We start from the raw sequence: 19,204 nt of genomic DNA, 5'->3' as shown, positions 1-19,204 counted from the left end.
CAGTCAACTATGAAAATTAGCTGTGGTTTGTTTCAACTACCTATTTTAAAGTTTTTTGTCACTTTGTAAGTGTTGAATTTTATGGAATTGGGAAAGAAGTACCGAGTTTGAAGCGTTCATGAGCAGACATTGTAGTTGAATATTCAAGTTCAAAATGTTATTATTGATGAATAATAATAAAATCCTACTTGCTCGATTGATGGTTTCATTTAATTTATTTAAAAAATATTAATGTAATATTTTTTTGTTAATTGATGAAAACATTGAATTAGCCTATAATCCTGAATCCTGATACATAAAGTTAGCCTATTAATTTAATACAGGTACGACTGTACCCAGTGTTGCACTATCAAATGCAATTGACGCGCCTCTATGCCAGGGTTTTTATGTTCCTGGTCAGGCTATAATTAATATTATGTTCAGACTTTTAATTATTAATTTTGTTCTGTTTCTTTTTTTTTCGTTTAATTTATCTTAATTTTAATTTGGTCACTTTGCAGAGTGTCTAAAATATGCTTTTTAAATCTTGAGGAACTCTGGGAAAAATCGATGCTATTAAAATTCTGGTTGTAAATGGACAACAGTCTATTGAGTGGGGCACGTAAACCCGCATTGGTTTTACACAAGTCTACATAAAAGGTTCTCTCGTCTCTGCGTGTGCTTCTGAGCGCAGCACGCCTGGGGATGCTAAAGTGGATCAGGTTACAGAGGTCTATGCAATCGATTTCATTATTTATTAGATTGTATAAAAACATGGCTGATAGGAGCAATCGTCTAGAATCAAGGCTCAAGAACTTAAATTTGGTTAGCAGCATTTCGTAAGGGACCCGAGAGCGGGAACGCATGAAGTTAACTTTGCGTAAGAATTTACGCTGGACTTTTTCAATGGAGTTGGAGTACTTCTTGTAGAATGGGTTCCAAACCGGCACAGCATATTCGAGCTGGGATCTTACAAGCGAACGGTACAAATGCAATAATGTGTTGGGTTTTTTAAAATTAACTGCAGACCTGGAAACGAAACCGTACATCTTGAACGCTTTGTTGATTATGTCATTGATGTGGATGTCCATGTGAAGTTTTGAATCCAAGAAAACACCAAGGTCACGAACAACTGATACTCTCTTCAGAGTATTATTGTTTAACTTGTAATCAAAGATGTAAGGGTTTTTCTTCTTTGTAAAGCTTATGCAGTTACATTTGGGGATGCTTAGGAATAATTTGTTACATCGAATACGTTTGACGTAAACTCACACTACGCTCCCAGTTCTTCTTCTTGTCGTGTCGACAACAAACCTACACAGTGTCAGCCCAAAACTCTGCTACAAGAGTAGCGTTGTCAGTGACTTTAACGACTGGGGAACATAACCACACATAACCTTACTTATACTCCAAGTTTGGCTTTGAACCATCTGAGAATTCCCACCTGAACAGATTGTCCTTACTACCGCCGACCTGCGTCCGAAGTCTATTTTAAGACTTCCAGTTAAGCCAGGGGAGCTCATGTCCAGGTGGAGGACTTTCAGACATAGTCATACGTCCGTATTCACAAACGATGCTTACTTAAGTGAAGCAGAAAATCGAACGCACAGCGTTGAATAGCTCTGTTATTGTTTCGCGTGTCACCTTGTGCGTCCAAACGCGCTGTGAGACCAAATAGTTATGTTTGTGAATACGGCCTCTAGTCATAGACATCAGTATACCCGTAGTAGTGCCTATGTTAAGTACCGTCTTTTGTTCAACCAGAGCTGCAATGCACCGGCGGCCAGGAGTACACAGTATGCGCGGACAGCTGCGAGCGAACCTGCACTGACGTGGCGCTGTCTGCTACCAGCAACTGCAAGCCTTGCTGCGTGGAGGGATGCGCCTGCCCGCCTGGACAGGTAGGCCATCTCTCTCGCTCGCGCCGGGCTCTCGGCTGCGAGAAAAGGACGCACGACATGTAGCGTGCTCATACAGCCGCGAGCGGACCTGCACCGACGTGGCGCTGTCTGCCACCAGCAACTGCAAGCCTTGCTGCGTGGAGGGATGCGCCTGCCCGCCTGGACAGGTAGGCCATCTCCCTCGCTCGTACCAGGCTCCTGGCTGCGAGAAAAGGACGCACGACATGTAGCGTGCTCATACAGCCGCGAGCGGACCTGCACCGACGTGGCGCTGTCTGCCACCAGCAACTGCAAGCCTTGCTGCGTGGAGGGATGCGCCTGCCCGCCTGGACAGGTAGGCCATCTCCCTCGCTCGTACCAGGCTCCTGGCTGCGAGAAAAGGACGCACGACATGTAGCGTGCTCATACAGCCGCGAGCGGACCTGCACCGACGTGGCGCTGTCTGCCACCAGCAACTGCAAGCCTTGCTGCGTGGAGGGATGCGCCTGCCCGCCTGGACAGGTAGGCCATCTCCCTCGCTCGTACCAGGCTCCTGGCTGCGAGAAAAGGACGCACGACATGTAGCGTGCTCATACAGCCGCGAGCGGACCTGCACCGACGTGGCGCTGTCTGCCACCAGCAACTGCAAGCCTTGCTGCGTGGAGGGATGCGCCTGCCCGCCTGGACAGGTAGGCCATCTCCCTCGCTCGTACCAGGCTCCTGGCTGCGAGAAAAGGACGCACGACATGTAGCGTGCTCATACAGCCGCGAGCGGACCTGCACCGACGTGGCGCTGTCTGCCACCAGCAACTGCAAGCCTTGCTGCGTGGAGGGATGCGCCTGCCCGCCTGGACAGGTAGGCCATCTCCCTCGCTCGTACCAGGCTCCTGGCTGCGAGAAAAGGACGCACGACATGTAGCGTGCTCATACAGCCGCGAGCGGACCTGCACCGACGTGGCGCTGTCTGCCACCAGCAACTGCAAGCCTTGCTGCGTGGAGGGATGCGCCTGCCCGCCTGGACAGGTAGGCCATCTCCCTCGTTCGTACCAAGCTCCTGGTGTGCGAGAGAGGGACGCACGACATGTAGCGTGCTTATACGGCTGCGAGCGGACCTGCACCGACGTGGCGCTGTCTGCCACCAGCAACTGCAAGCCCTGCTGCGTGGAGGGCTGCGCCTGCCCGCCAGGACAGGTACCAGTCACATCTCAGCCGTCTCGCTCCCTCGTACCAGGCTGCTGGCGTGCGTGAGAGGGACGCTCCGTTCGTTTCAGCCAAATGACGTCCACTGCTGGACAAATGCCTCCCCAAAGATTTCCAGAACGACCGGTCCTGCGCTGCCCACATCCAGGCACCTCTTGCAACCTTCACCAGATGGTCGATCCACCTAGTGGGAGACCTACCCACACTACGTCTTCCGGCTCGTGGTTGCCACTCGAGAACTTTTCTGCCCCAGCGGCCATCAGCTCTACGAGCTATGCGCCCCGCCCACTGTCACTTGATTTTAGCGATTCTGCGGGCTATGTCAGTCACTTTGGTTCTTCTGCGGATCTCCTCATTTCTGATTCGATCACGCAGGGAAACTCCGAGCATAGCACGCTCCATCGCCCTTTGGGTGACCTTGAGCCTTCTTAATATGATCAACACATAATGAGCGCGAATAACTGCGAGCCTAGGTGCATCATGTGCAAAAGTAGCGCCATCACTCAGCAAACAAACACTACGAAAGACTGATTCAAACCTCTTTACGTTATTTGTAAATGCAATGTAACCGATATTTAACTTGCTTTTAGAATAACAGAGATTTATTTATATCTTGTGACGTCATCGCTAAAACACTAGGTACTTACCAGTAAAGTATTTGGAAATTGTGACAGTGAAGTTATACGAGAGCATGCCATTTAACCAAATGAGTTATTGAAAGATTCCATTCCAAAATTTAAGAACATTATGTGTTAGTGTATGAAGTAGGTACTTATTATGTCATTGTAATTACAATCACAGGTCCTCGATGATAAGAACACTTGCGTGCCGAAAGGTTTGTGCCCTTGCAACCACAAAGGCATGAAGTTCGACGCCGGCTACAAAGAGGTCAGGCCTGGCAGACGCGAGAGAGAACTATGGTAAGTATTTATACCGCATGCGTTGGGCGGAAAAAAGCGCTTGGAAGAGCTTGTAAGCTAAATGGCGGTCGCTATACGGCAGTTTTCGACGAGGACACGTTGGCTAAATTCAATAGTGACTTGTTTTATTCATTTTTTAGCAGTGACAGCGCTTACCGCTTAACGATCGCCATTTTGCTTTCAAGCGCTTATTTTCCGCCAAACGCCCCGATTGTTTCCAGAGTCCCGATTACGGTAATTTTTAACGTCTCCAATCCAGACACGCTTCTCGATTCTGCGATACGATTGGTCGTTCAACAGCGTACGCCAGCTGTTTTGACCAATCGTATCGCAGAATCGATGAACGATTGGAAACGTTAAAAGTTACCGTAATCGGGGCTCTGAGGTGGAATTGTGTAAAGCAATCGTAATCATTTGACAGTTCATAACGTACGATTATTCTGTCAAACGCTTTGTTTAACTGACTTTATCGTACGTTATGAACTGTCAAATGATTACGATTGCTTTACACAATTCCACCTCTGATCATGTGAATAAGTACCTCTCAGTTTGTATGTTTATGTAAAAATATACGTTAAGTGTATTAAAATAAGTTTTTATTTAGTACCTGCGTGGGCGCACGATGGGAGTGCGTGCCGGCAACCGACTCAGACATCCAGAACTACCCTCCGGCAGAAGATTTACGATCTAATTGCAGCGCCGCCAACCATATGGAGTTCACCACCTGCATGGTCGCTGAGCCGCTGACTTGCAAGGTTTGTACTTCATTGCTGTTATATTGTTATGGTTGGCAGACGCGGACGTAGAAACCAAAAAGCGTAAATATATTCCTCTACACATTTTGTATGATTTGTGTCAAATTAGAGTGGTGTTGCATCAAGTGTTGTTGCATACAGTACAGTTCTTAAGGTCTCTCCATTAGTGTCTTTTGAACGTCGTCATTTCGTCAGCGCGTGCGCAGCGTTGACGCAGTGCGAACCACAGCGTTGGCGTTCGGGTACAATCAGTGTGAAAGTGGATTCGGCAGCCTCTCAACATTGGCATCGCGTTGACATTGATGGTGGAAACGAGAAGTTACAAAATCCAAAAATTTAATGTTACCAGCTTCCATAATCTGTAACCTATTTATTATTATTGGTACCATTTGAAAGAGCTCGTGAAGCACTTTCAGAATCAGTAACTAGTTTTTCGATATCTTGTATAGTTTAGAAATAATCGAGTGAGATCACTTATCGTTTCCACCCTGTATAATCCGGCTGTATCTCCAGGTCACCTAGATACATTCCATAGCAGCTGTAATAGACATTTAGGTACATACATTTACCAATTTTAGTGATAAATAGGCATTTTGTATTAGTTTTTGTATAACGCCTGAAGAAAAACAAAGGGTAATATTTTGGTGTTATACATAGATTTCGAATATAAAAAATATACAGGGTGTTTGGCGCATCGTGTGCCAAAATGATTTGGCGGATAGAATGGGTCATTTCCTATATTTTCAGCCCCCATAACACGTTCCATGCCAGGCGGCTACTTTTATATTAATTTTTTTAGTAATTTCACCAAAATACCCAAATCGCATCATTTAATTTCGATTTAAAAAAAAACTACTAGGCGCAGCCCTAAAGTAAATATTTTGTTTTGACGTGCATTAATGTAGGGTTACATCAAATCTAAATTTACTGGAAAATATCATCTACTTTTTTTAAAATTCAGCTTTGAAGTTTTCCGAAAAGTTAAAAATGGACTGAACATTTAAGTTTACATAGGTATAATTTTTTTTTTTAAAAGAGATAGCGATCTTAGGATTTTATCAAAACTTCTCTAGTCTATCCCCATTCAAACGGTATACTAATCTTGTTTAAATAATAACAACAACTTCACAAATTCCTTAAATTAGTGCATTGACTCTACTCGGACTGATTTGCGAAATTTGTGTTTATAGCCCCTTTTTGTGTGAATAGCACGTTGAACACCTAACAGGTAAAAATTATTTATCTTATGCAATGTAAAAACCTTTTCCCAATCGTTTTTCAATGTGGATTTCTTGAAATTAAAGACGAAATTAATTATTTTGATCGTTTATTAATTATCACAAATTTTGTTCAAAATGGCCTCGACAACGTATACACTCAAGACATCTTCTTCTAATTTCGACTGTTGTTGTATGCAGCCACATTTCTCTTTTTATTACTACAAAGGCGTTTTCTACTCGTGGATTGGAAGACATGACTATACAGTGGCCTGCACGTTCCCCAGACCTAACTCCGTTCGATTTTTACGTCTGGGGACAAGCTAAAGAACTGGTGTACGTAACGCATTCAAACAATAGAAAAACTACAACGAATAGAAAACGCCTTTGTAGTAGTAAAAAGAGAAATGTGGCTGCATACGACAACAGTCGAAATTAGAAGATGTCTTGAGTGTATACGTTGCCGAGGCGGACATTTTGAACAAAATTTGTAATAATTAATAAACGATCAAAATAATTAATTTCGTCTTTAATTTCAAGAAATCCACATTGAAAAACGATTGGGAAAAGGTTTTTACATTGCATAAGATAAATATTTTTTACCTGTTAGGTGTTCAACGTGCTATTCACACAAAAAGGGGCTATAATAATAATAATAATAAGCCCCACAAAAAGGGGCTATAATAATAATAATAATAAGCCCCCCAAAGTCCAACCTTTCGTCCGAGTTCGACCATCTGAACCACGTGGGGGGCGGACGCTCGCAATGAAATTACTATGCGAGTGACCAACAGGGCTATGGCAAACCCATCAATTTTTAAATGGAGCGTAATAAATGTGGATATCGTTTGCGGTCGCTGCCCGGGGGTCGCCGGGGCACATCTGGGGCCGGTGCTGGATGTGGCAGCATGCGGACCATCGGCGATGAGGAGTTGAACAGGCGGACTCCCGTCGAAGAATATGCTACAGCCGAAGACAGCGAGTCATCATCATCTTCCTTTAATGACAAGGCTAGCATACCAGCTAGTGACTCAACAAGTTTTTCTTCCGCCGAAGATGTTGTGCAGTTGGCTATTAATGCTAAACAATCTGCACCCGCTAAGGCTGGACAAAAGACACGCAAGAGATGGACAAATGATATGAATAAATTTATCTTGCGGTCTTACTTTATCAACACCAAGTTAGAAACTGACACTCGCAGATATCTGCAACCAATACATGACGAATTTATAGCAACCTTTCCAGAAATGGGAGTTACTAGGCAGCGGTTAGGAGACCAGCGTAGGGCAATAATTCGCAACAAGCTGCTTAATGATGCCGAAATAAGTAACATTAGGACCGAAGCCGAAGAATATCTACGCGATAACGGTAGTACAATTACATCCAATAGTCAGGGTAATGAAATAGGACAGCGAAAGAGATGGTCTAATGAGGTAAACGAATCTATTATACGAACTTATTTTAAAATTACTCAAGGAGAAAGGGACAAAACAACGTACAGACAAAGTTTGCATAGGATTGTTACAGAATTGCATCCCGAGTTAGGAAATGTGACGGAGCAGAGAATAGCAGACCAACGACGAGCTATAATAAAAAATAAAATGATTAGTGAGGCCCGGTTAGAACAAATAAGAAATGAAGTAGAATCTGATGAACAGGATAATAGGACTCTTATAAATAACAACAATAATAACAATGCTTATTCACAATCTAGTACACTAACTCAGACTTCACTCCCCTTACCAACAGGCTCACAAATAGATGAATCAGTTATAACGACTGGGTATACTTCGTTAACAGGATCTACTTCAACAACTAATGTAGAATATTCATCTATAGAAGAAACAGCAATAATTAACAATGACACGACAAATACACAGGCAGATGTAGGATCTAACGCAGGCAACGAGGAAGTCAATCAGGATAATTTAAAAATAGATAGGACCTTTTCACAGGCATACGAATTTTTTATTAATACAGAACCTACAAACAGACAAAGAATACCTAAACAAAGACCATCTAAAAAGTTAGCTATTACAGTAAAATATATAAATGATAAAGTGCTGCCGAAATATGTTGATATAAATACAGAATTCAAATGCTTACAGACTGCTTTATATTGTGCTGCGTGGACTGCAGCGAAGACTAACGGAGCTAAGTTGGAACTACAACAAGAAGAACAACAACGGAGAAAGGGTTATAATAAACCAAAGTGGCAGGTTAGGCTAGAAAGGAAAATAGAGAATCTGCGAACAAAAATAGGTAGACTGACTCATTATATACAAGGAAACAGGAGTGACAAACTGAATAGATTCATAGATGAAATAGTTAAGAAGAATCAAATACATACAATACATGAGTCACCTAACACACACTTATCTCACTTTTTAGACACATTAAAACAAAAATTAGCAGCAGCTAATAGTAGATTAAAAAGATATAAAACATGCACACTTCGCAAAACTCAAAACTCTCAGTTCAAATACAATGAAAAGCAGTTTTATAGATCGATCCAATCAGAATCATCCAATCTCACAACCAACACCAACCATGCAGATAAACCACAGGCAGAAGAACTAGAAAGCTATTGGTCAGGAATATGGGAGAACCCAGTTACACACAATCACGAGGCCCCCTGGATTGATAGTGAGAAGGAAAGAACCCAACAAATAGAGCCAATGGAATTTGAAATGATATCAGTAGACGTATTCCTAAGCGTTTTGAGAAAATTACACAACTGGAAAGCTCCTGGAACAGACCAGATTCATAATTATTGGATAAAAAAATATACATACCTATATCCTTTTCTCCATAACTACATAAACCTTTTTATACAAAACCCACAGTCTATGCCAGAATATATAACTACAGGAATTACATATATGTTACCTAAAGACCCAAATGATCTCTCCAACCCCGCCAAGTATAGACCAATTACCTGCCTACAAACTATATATAAAATAATCACAGCTTGTCTTACACAAATTATTTACAAACACATAGACACATTTCAAATTTTAACAGAACAGCAAAAAGGATGCCGTAAACTAAGTCAGGGCTGCAAAGAACAATTGATAATAGATTCAGTGGTATTACAACAAGTTCAAAAATTCAAAAAGGGTTTATTTACTATGTACATCGACTATAAAAAAGCGTATGACTCAGTACCTCACTCATGGTTACTTAAAGTACTCGAAATATATAAATTACACCCACAGATTATAAACTTCCTTGAAACATCCATGAATAACTGGAGCACCAAGTTGAAACTCAATACTTCCGATAGCCCAATAGAGACCCAGCCAATTAAAATCCAACGAGGTATTTTTCAGGGAGATGCATTGAGTCCTCTTTGGTTCTGTCTTGCTCTGAATCCCCTTTCAAACCACCTAAACAGCATAAATATAGGATATAATCTTTATTACCACAGCAGCGATGATAAACAGAATACTTATGATGACCTCCCAGGTGTTAAATTGAACCATTTGTTTTACATGGACGATATCAAGCTCTACGCATCGAATGAAGAAGACCTACATCGTCTGGCCGATGCCACTGAAAATTACACAAAAGACATATGTATGGAGTTTGGTATCGATAAGTGTAAAATAAACTCCGTAAAAGCTGGACGTACCTACAAACACACTCACCATCTTGAAACTGGAGAACAAATAGAAGCACTAGAAGAAAATGAGACTTACAAATACCTGGGATATAATCAGTCAAAACAGATACAGCAGAAGCAAACCAAAGAAACTCTAGTACAAAAATTCAAACACAGACTAAATGTTATACTTAAAACACAATTATATGCCAAACACACCATCAAAGCTATTAACACTTTTGCAATCCCTATTCTTACTTATTCATTTGGTATCATAAAATGGACAAACTCAGAACTTAAAGGATTACAGCGCAACATTAACACGACTATGACAAAAAATAGGAAACATCATCCTCGCTCTTGCATCCAAAGGCTGACTCTCCCGCGAAGTGAAGGAGGGAGGGGTCTTATTGATATTACAAATCTTCACAATAAACAAATAGCCAACCTCCGTTCTTATTTTTATCACAAAACAGAAACATCTCCTTTACATGAAGTAATCACATTAAATGATAAACGATTAACGCCGCTTAACCTACAAGATAAAAACACACAGAAAAATGAAAAAGTTACAGACAATGCAAGTAAAATAGCTGATTGGGCCCGGAAGTCACTTCATGGCAGACATCGTAGCGACTTAAACCAAACTAACGTCGACAAAAGTGCGTCGAATGAATGGTTAAATCGTGGCGAACTGTTCCCAGAGACAGAAGGTTTCATTCTAGCAATACAAGACCAGGTAATAGAAACAAGGAACTACCAAAAATATATTATGAAAACTCACAACCTACCTACAGATTTATGCAGGAAGTGTAATAGTGCCTCTGAGACTATTCAACATATTACAGGTGCGTGTAAATCCATAGCCCAAACTGATTATAAACATAGACATGATCAAGTTGCAAACATCATTCACCAGAAGTTAGCTTTAATGTTCAAACTGTTACAAGGACCCCCAGTAGCTTATTATAAATATACTCCCTTAACAGTACTAGAAAACAACACCCATAAACTATACTTTGATAGAGCCATACTGACTGACAAGACCACGCATTACAATAGACCAGATATAACAATCGTTGATAAAACTAACAGAACAGCTCACCTTATAGATATCGCAATCCCAAACACCCACAATTTACAATCAACAATAGCTGAAAAGTTAAGCAAATATATTGATCTGAAAGAAGAAGTTAAAAGGATATGGAAATTGCAAAAAGTCACTATAGTCCCAATAGTCTTGTCTACAACCGGAATAATACCTAAGCAATTACACCAATCTCTGGATACACTCAATCTCTCAAAACACACTTACATACAATTGCAAAAAGCTGTCATACTCAACACATGTAGGATAGTTAGGAAGTTTTTACAGGTTGAAGAAATTACCCAAATCCGCCCACCACCAGTACAAAGAAGAACTGTTCCTGAAACTGGAAATATCAACACGGACCCATAATAATTTTACACTATTAAAATTATTAGCTTTAACCAGATATCACTTGGCTTTGGCCCGTGCTATCCGGAACACCAGCTTAAAAGCTGAGATAAAAATATTTAAGGGATAATAATAATAATAATAATAAAATGTTTATTTCAGACATTACATCCATATGTGTTAGTAACATGATAATCTTAATCTAGTGTTAGTAATAAGCTAATGACAAGTAGGTAGATAATTATTTATATAATATGGCTTCCAGTGTGACTCCTGCGCTATAGGTATTCATAGCGAGTGACCGGAGCATGAAGCTGCAGCCAGCGGCGCATCAGCGGGGAGTCCCACCGGTCAGCCAGCGCGCGCAGAATGCTGTTCGAGCTGCCGCGCACCCGCGCCCACAGCGAGGCGCAGCGCTTTCTGATGATAGTGTAGAAACAATCAGTCTGCGCCTCAGCAAACATGGCTGATGCACTACAGTAGTGTCCGACCGAAACTAGTTTTACGACCGAAACCGAAACCGAAAACGAATTTCGGCAACGGTGTCTATTTCGGCCGAAACCGAAACCGAAACCGAAACTTCCTTACAAGGCTCATATTTTGAGGGAAAAATAAAGAAATGCGAAAATGCACTGCCTGAAAGAATCGCACAACCTACTCCGACTCCATGACTAGCCGCGCTATGGAACCGGCTGGGAAGGGGTATCTTTGTTCAACAATAGCTTCGAAAGTAATAGACGTAGACTAATAAATTTACATTCGTTTTGTAGAATAGCTCAAATACTAATAATAAAATGCAAATAAGACATACTTTAACGACCTGGTTTTTCTTGTGTTGAAAAATAATTGAAAAAGAAGTGAAAATAGTCATGTTTTTTTCTACTTAAATCCATTCCTACTTCCTTAAAATGTATGAAACTTGTGTCTGTTTTCTACTTTACTAATAGATCATTTTATCAGCTATCGCATGACATAAAATATTTGCTCATTAGTGTTAAGGTGCCCACGCAGTCACTTGTTTTTGAAGGAAGAGGTGAATTATAAAAATTAAAAACTTTAAACCTTGTAATTTTTTGAGAAATGGGTCAAGCCCCAAATTTGGAGTATTTTCATCGATAAAATTGTCCATAGATCACGCCCTTAAAGTTTGATCACCACATGCCCGGACACATTGTATAATACTATAAATTAAGTATAAACTATGATCGTAATGCACATTCGGTTTCGGTCGTAGTTTCGGCAAGTTTGCCGCCGAAAACGAAACTAAACCGAAACTCGTGTTTTTACCGAAACTCAACCGAAAACGAAACCGAAACCGAACATTCGGTCGGACACTACACTACAGTGTCGCGGCAGGCCGAACAACATCCTGAACGCGTTATTGTATTGGACGCGTAGTGCACTATAAGCCCGCTGCGTAAAGCTAGCCCATAGGCCGCACGTGTAGAACGATTGACAATATGCTTTATAAAGCGTCAGCTTGACTGGTTTACTACAACGTGCGAATCTACGAGCCAACATATTACAGCGAACACACAGAGCCCTACGCTCCCTCTCAATATCCACAGAGTCTGACAGGCTGTCAGTGACCCAGTGACCCAGATACTTAAATTGGTGAACTCTTTTTAGTTGTGAGCCTCCGAGAGTAACAGATGGTACATTCCGCTGACTCCCGGACGCACCAGCTTGAAACAACATAAACTCACTTTTAAGCGAGTTGTATCTAAGCCCATGAGCCACCGCATACTCTTCACACATGTGTAGAAGTCTTCTTAATGCTCCAATCGACGGGCTCAGCAGCACCATATCGTCAGCATAACTAATGTTGTTTACACACACGCCACCTACATGGCATCCTATATATGTGCTGCTGAGCTCCCCGATCAGCCCGTTCATGTATAGGTTGAAGAGCTTGGGCGAGCTCAACCCTCCCTGTCTCACTCCACACTGCAACCCATACATGTCGGACCGCGAGCCAGCCCACTTTACACAATTATTCTGATTATCATACCAATATTTAAATATGGATATGATTTCAGTGGGCACATTAGTTTCACAATGCAGCTTATTCCATAATAAATTGTACGACACCAAATCGAATGCCTTCGATAAGTCCAAAAAACAAGCATAAACCGGGGTTTTTCTAGCTGTATAGTACTGCACAGTCTGCTTGAGACAGAAGATGGCACTCTCTGTGGACAGACCTGGTTTGAAACCAAACTGTGCATCGTGAAGCTCAATGTGCTCACCTAATCTTCTATCAAGCAGACTATCCAGCACTTTAGCTATAACCGTGGCTAAAGATATAGGCCTATAATTGGACAAATCTGAGGCATCCCCAGTTTTATTTTTTATAATAGGCACTACAACTGTGAACATCAACTCTTCCGGCAAGTAACAGTGACTTATGCAAAGATTAAAGAACATAGACAGAACTCGCGGCAAATGGACTCCCGCATACTTTAGATGCTCGATGCTGAGATCATCGTGACCAGGAGACTTACCTCTGACCATGTTTTTAATTATGGAGGCGACCTCTCGCGCTGAAAACCTGACAGACAAATCCTCGACACGACATCCAGCATCGAACACCCTAGACTCCTGAAGGAGAGGGGTAGTGTCCGACCGAAACTAGTTTTACGACCGAAACCGAAACCGAAAACGAATTTCGGCAACGGTGTCTATTTCGGCCGAAACCGAAACCGAAACCGAAACTTCCTTACAAGGCTCATATTTTGAGGGAAAAATAAAGAAATGCGAAAATGCACTGCCTGAAAGAATCGCACAACCTACTCCGACTCCATGACTAGCCGCGCTATGGAACCGGCTGGGAAGGGGTATCTTTGTTCAACAATAGCTTCGAAAGTAATAGACGTAGACTAATAAATTTACATTCGTTTTGTAGAATAGCTCAAATACTAATAATAAAATGCAAATAAGACATACTTTAACGACCTGGTTTTTCTTGTGTTGAAAAATAATTGAAAAAGAAGTGAAAATAGTCATGTTTTTTTCTACTTAAATCCATTCCTACTTCCTTAAAATGTATGAAACTTGTGTCTGTTTTCTACTTTACTAATAGATCATTTTATCAGCTATCGCATGACATAAAATATTTGCTCATTAGTGTTAAGGTGCCCACGCAGTCACTTGTTTTTGAAGGAAGAGGTGAATTATAAAAATTAAAAACTTTAAACCTTGTAATTTTTTGAGAAATGGGTCAAGCCCCAAATTTGGAGTATTTTCATCGATAAAATTGTCCATAGATCACGCCCTTAAAGTTTGATCACCACATGCCCGGACACATTGTATAATACTATAAATTAAGTATAAACTATGATCGTAATGCACATTCGGTTTCGGTCGTAGTTTCGGCAAGTTTGCCGCCGAAAACGAAACTAAACCGAAACTCGTGTTTTTACCGAAACTCAACCGAAAACGAAACCGAAACCGAACATTCGGTCGGACACTACTCCACTTTGAAGTGCTTCCGGAAGGCATTTGCTATGTCGGTCGGTTCGTACATACCGGCTACACTCGCCGGTAGACTCGGTTTCGGGTTCAATTTATTGGTATTTTTCCAAAATTTACTAAAGCATTTTTCAGTATGATTTTGAGCGATAATGTCCATCTTAATTTGTTGCTCATTGTTTTGACAATATTTTAATTTAGCTTTAAACAGTTTTTTAGAGTCACACATTTTATCATGAATAAAACCGTAATTGGGTTTACCATATTGTAACCAAGACTGATACCAAAACCGAGCCTCCCTGTGAGCAACACTCACATGTTTATTCCAACCAGTTATACATTTATGTCTTTTACGCTTTTTCTCCCTATAAGTACTCTCTGCTGATTCTTTTAAAACACATATAATATCATGGTACATTGACGTTAGTATTGTTCTATGGTCGATATTAGAACATGTTTTGTCGCCACATTTAGAAAAATCTGCAGGAAAATCTATTAGACGTAACCTACTATTACATGCGTCAAAATATCTCTTTATTTGGTCATTATCTCTTTCACCCCATTTAACTTTATTATAAGTTGATGTTGAGGTGACAACTTTTGACAAGATTTTATTTATATTACACTCAATTAACAAAGGATAATGATCTGACCAATATACATTATGATTTAAGACCGAGGCATTGACCACAGTATGCCTCGCGGAGCTAGTTACTATACAGTGATCGAGCCATCGGCGGGAACCGTGTGCCTCGCTCACATAAGTATAGGTATCAGTAGGTAAAAACTCCATGTCAATACACGACCACGATTGTTCAGTACAAAAGTTCAATAGTTCATGCGAAAACTGCTCACCAGGATGTGCATTGAAGTCCCCTAATACGAATACCGATTCTATATTGTTTGTTTCAACTAACGCACTTATTTCACCCATACACTCCGCGAAGTCCGTAAGATTAGCCGCCGAGTCAGTAGGCATGTACACAGTAATCACTAACACTGATTTGCCACCGCCAAGGAGAATCTTAATAGCCGCCAAACGCACACTATGGCATTCCACTATTGACACACACGGGAACGCAGACTTCCTCCACAATAGTGCCACTCCACCAAACGGTCTCCCTTTGAGTATACCTTTAGAAGTATCAACCGCTGATTTTCCAGTAAAGGCGAAGTTGTCATCAATAGTCCCCAGAGATGGCAAGTCATGTGGTAAGAGCCATGTTTCTTGTAGGGCAATGATGTCCGCAGTCTGACAGAGAAACCTCAGGCAGTCGATCGACCGATGCAAGTTTTTACAGTTGAAACTTATTAGTTTAGTTGTGGCTGCCATCAAATTTTTATTTGAGATCCTATTTGTTCCTTGAGCACTCTGGTTTTCTTTTTAAAATCTACGAAACGTCTGAATGCAACTCCTTCTGGCCAAAATTCATCTTGTAAAAATACAGATATTTTGCTTTTCGGGACAAAAACTTTGTAAGAATCATATTCTTTTCTTGTCTTCATATTCATTTTTTCCAACTCCACGGACACTTCAGTTTTATTTTTTATGTAACTCTGAATGTCACTCTCTGTTACATCTTTCGCTATATTATAAATATACAACGGAATTCGTACATCTGCCGCTTTGAAATTGATAGTCGATTCAACAACTGCTTTCCCTTTGTTACACACAAATCTATTCCTTAATCTTTTCTTTTGTACTAGTGTCCACGACTCACTTTTTGTTTGTGGTTTCCATTCACCTTGTTTCAAAACTTGTGTGTAAGATTTTCCATTAGTTTCAGATATGCGGTCATTGTAGCACGGCCCGGGCGGTGTAGGCTCAGGTATAATAGTTGACGCGTCGAGGTGAGTCACGCGGCCGCTCGCCGCTGCCGGTACGATGCCTACTTGGGTCGGCCCGCTCTCCGCTGACTCGATGACGCGCGCTGATACCGGTTCGTTAAACAGCTGTACGGCCGGCGACTTATTTTCATTTCTACCCCCGTCTGCAAGCTGATATTGGCAACGGGTTTTTGAATTTGGCGAAGATGATGAGCAATGACTTACGTATAAATCTTTTTCGCAACTAATAGGATGAAAACCCATAGGTCCACTGTTGTATTCAAAGCTGTCTATTAAACAGGCTCCTCTCTTTGGGTTAACGTCTCGAGAGAAGTTATTAACAATAGACGCCTTTTTAAGATTGTCAACATCCTGTTTCAATAAATCTAGCTGCTCTTTACTCACATAGCCTTGAGAGATTTTACTGATTTCTTCACGCATTTTAACTAGGTCTTTTAGGATCTGTGTTACATCGACATGATCGAAAAGAACCGGCGGTAGTTTTTGCAACTCCCGCGCAACAAAGATCGGTAGAACTTCAGGATCTGTTTCCTTCAGCGTACAGAGAATATCATCAATATCACGTAGCGTCTTCCCTTCGCGTTTTCGGGTCTTCATTGACTTCGATAAGGACTCGTAGAGTAGCCGCTTTGCAGTCACAATGTCACTTTCAGTAAACGCAGTAACACAGATGCGACTGATGCTTTCCTCGTCCATAATGTCAATTTTATTACTTATGAAAGCAAGCACTTCATTTATTACAATGTTACACGCAACACATTTCACTGTTGTTGACATTTTGGTAGATGTCACCTCGCTAGTGACTCACCGACCGTTCGCTAGCGCGTACGACGCGAGACTGAAAACACAAATTTCGCAAATCAGTCCGAGTAGAGTCAATGCACTAATTTAAGGAATTTGTGAAGTTGTTGTTATTATTTAAACAAGATTAGTATACCGTTTGAATGAGGATAGACTAGAGAAGTTTTGATAAAATCCGAAGTTCGCTATCTCTTTTAAAAAAAAAATTATACCTATATAAACTTATGTGTTCAGTCCATTTTTAACTTTTCGGAAAACTCCAAAGCTGAATTAAAAAAAAAGTAGATGATATTTGCCTGTAAATTTAGATTTGACGCAACCCTACATTAATGCACGTCAAAACAAAATATTTACTTTAGAGCTGCGCCTAGTAGTTTTTTTTAAAATCGAAATTAAATGATGCGATTTGGGTATTTTGGTGAAATTACTAAAAACATTAATTTAAAAGTAGCCGCCTGGCATGGAACGTGTTATGGGGGCTGAAAATATAGGAAATGACCCATTCTATCCGCCAAATCATTTTGGCACACGATGCGCCAAACACCCTGTATAATTTAACTAATTAAGACATGACAAAAAAACTGAGGTATGTCTCGTTTCTGTCGGGCCTGGGTCACAGATGACCGTTCTTCTTTAATTCGAATCTATTCATTTATACCTCACCAGAACATGCATCTACCGCCTTCCACCACGAGCGCCGAGTGCCGACCGGGCTGCCAGTGCAAGGCGGGCTTCGTGCTTGACGCGGGCGCCCACAAATGCGTTCCGCGCGCCGCCTGCCCCTGCCACCACGGCGGCCGCAGCTACCCCGACGGGAGCCTCATGCAGGAGGCGTGCAACACCTGGTGAGCGTGACGTCACGCGGCGAGTGTAGGGCTGCCAGTGCGAGGCGAGTGTAGGGCTGCCAGTGCGAGGCGGGCGCCACAAGTGCGTGCCGCGCGCCGCCTGCCCCTGCCACCACGGCGGCCGCAGCTACCCCGACGGGAGCCTCATGCAGGAGGCGTGCAACACCTGGTGAGCGTGACGTCACGCGGCGAGTGTAGGGCTGCCAGTGCGAGGCGAGTGTAGGGCTGCCAGTGCGAGGCGGGCGCCACAAGTGCGTGCCGCGCGCCGCCTGCCCCTGCCACCACGGCGGCCGCAGCTACCCCGACGGGAGCCTCATGCAGGAGGCGTGCAACACCTGGTGAGCGTGACGTCACGAGGCGAGTGTAGGGCTGCCAGTGCGAGGCGGGCACAAGTGCGTGCCGCGCGCCGCCTGCCCCTGCCACCACGGCGGCCGCAGCTACCCCGACGGGAGCCTCATGCAGGAGGCGTGCAACACCTGGTGAGCGTGACGTCACGCGGCGAGTGTAGGGCTGCCAGTGCAAGGCGAGATCATACTGGACGCAGGTGCCAAGTCGCATCTCAACGCAAACTGCTATCTTTGGGCCTCCCCTAGACTTGCATCTTCCGAACGTTGAACGATGCAAGTGTTTGGTAATGTCTATCTATCTTTTAATCAAAGAAGTCATCAGTATGTAACATAAGCTTATTTTCCCGTGAAACATTATAGGCACGTGTGTAATTTAACTTATATTTTAATTTTAATCATCATTATCATCATCTCAGCCATAGGACGTCCACTGCTGAACATAGGTCTCCCCCAATGCTTTCCATGTTGCCCGGTTGGTAGCGGTCTGCGTCCAGCGCCTTCCTGCTACCTTTACGATGTCGTCGGTCCACCTTGTGGGTGGACATCCCACGCTGCATTTAATTTTAAATAAAATGACAAATTGTTCAATAAAGAATTACTTGCTATCATACTTTTTCTTTCCCCAGCGAGTGTAAGAGCGGCAACTGGTCGTGCACCACCCGCGTTTGCTCCGGCCTGTGTGGCGCGTGGGGTGACTCCCACCTCGACACCTTCGACGGAGCGCAGTATGACTTCGAAGGAGTCTGCACATATCTGCTGGCTAAGGGTGTCATGGACTCCAATGATGGATTCGATGTGGAGATACAGGTTGGTGTTTTCTTACTCTATTTATCATATTGCGGCCCTTAGCAAGTGCAAGAGCGGCAACTGGTCATGTACTACCCGCGTTTGCTCCGGCC

At 42.4% G+C, this 19,204-nt stretch overlaps 1 protein-coding gene across 1 annotated transcript in view; it reads left to right on the top strand.

The window, feature by feature from the left end:
- Positions 1-2,693: 2,693 nt before the first annotated feature.
- LOC135072174 (hemocytin) overlaps positions 2,694-19,204 on the top strand; it is a 77,069-nt gene continuing 60,558 nt past the window's right edge. Inside the window, exons 1-5 of the mRNA XM_063966131.1 lie at positions 2,694-3,050; positions 3,861-3,979; positions 4,584-4,734; positions 17,780-17,958; positions 18,932-19,112. Of these exons, the coding sequence (XP_063822201.1) occupies positions 2,694-3,050; positions 3,861-3,979; positions 4,584-4,734; positions 17,780-17,958; positions 18,932-19,112 (987 nt within the window). The remainder of the gene's footprint in view (positions 3,051-3,860; positions 3,980-4,583; positions 4,735-17,779; positions 17,959-18,931; positions 19,113-19,204) is intronic.

This window comes from Ostrinia nubilalis, chromosome 5 (genome assembly GCF_963855985.1).
Source record: "Ostrinia nubilalis chromosome 5, ilOstNubi1.1, whole genome shotgun sequence".
NCBI lineage: Eukaryota > Metazoa > Arthropoda > Insecta > Lepidoptera > Crambidae > Ostrinia > Ostrinia nubilalis.
This window is presented reverse-complemented; position numbering and strand designations above follow the sequence as displayed.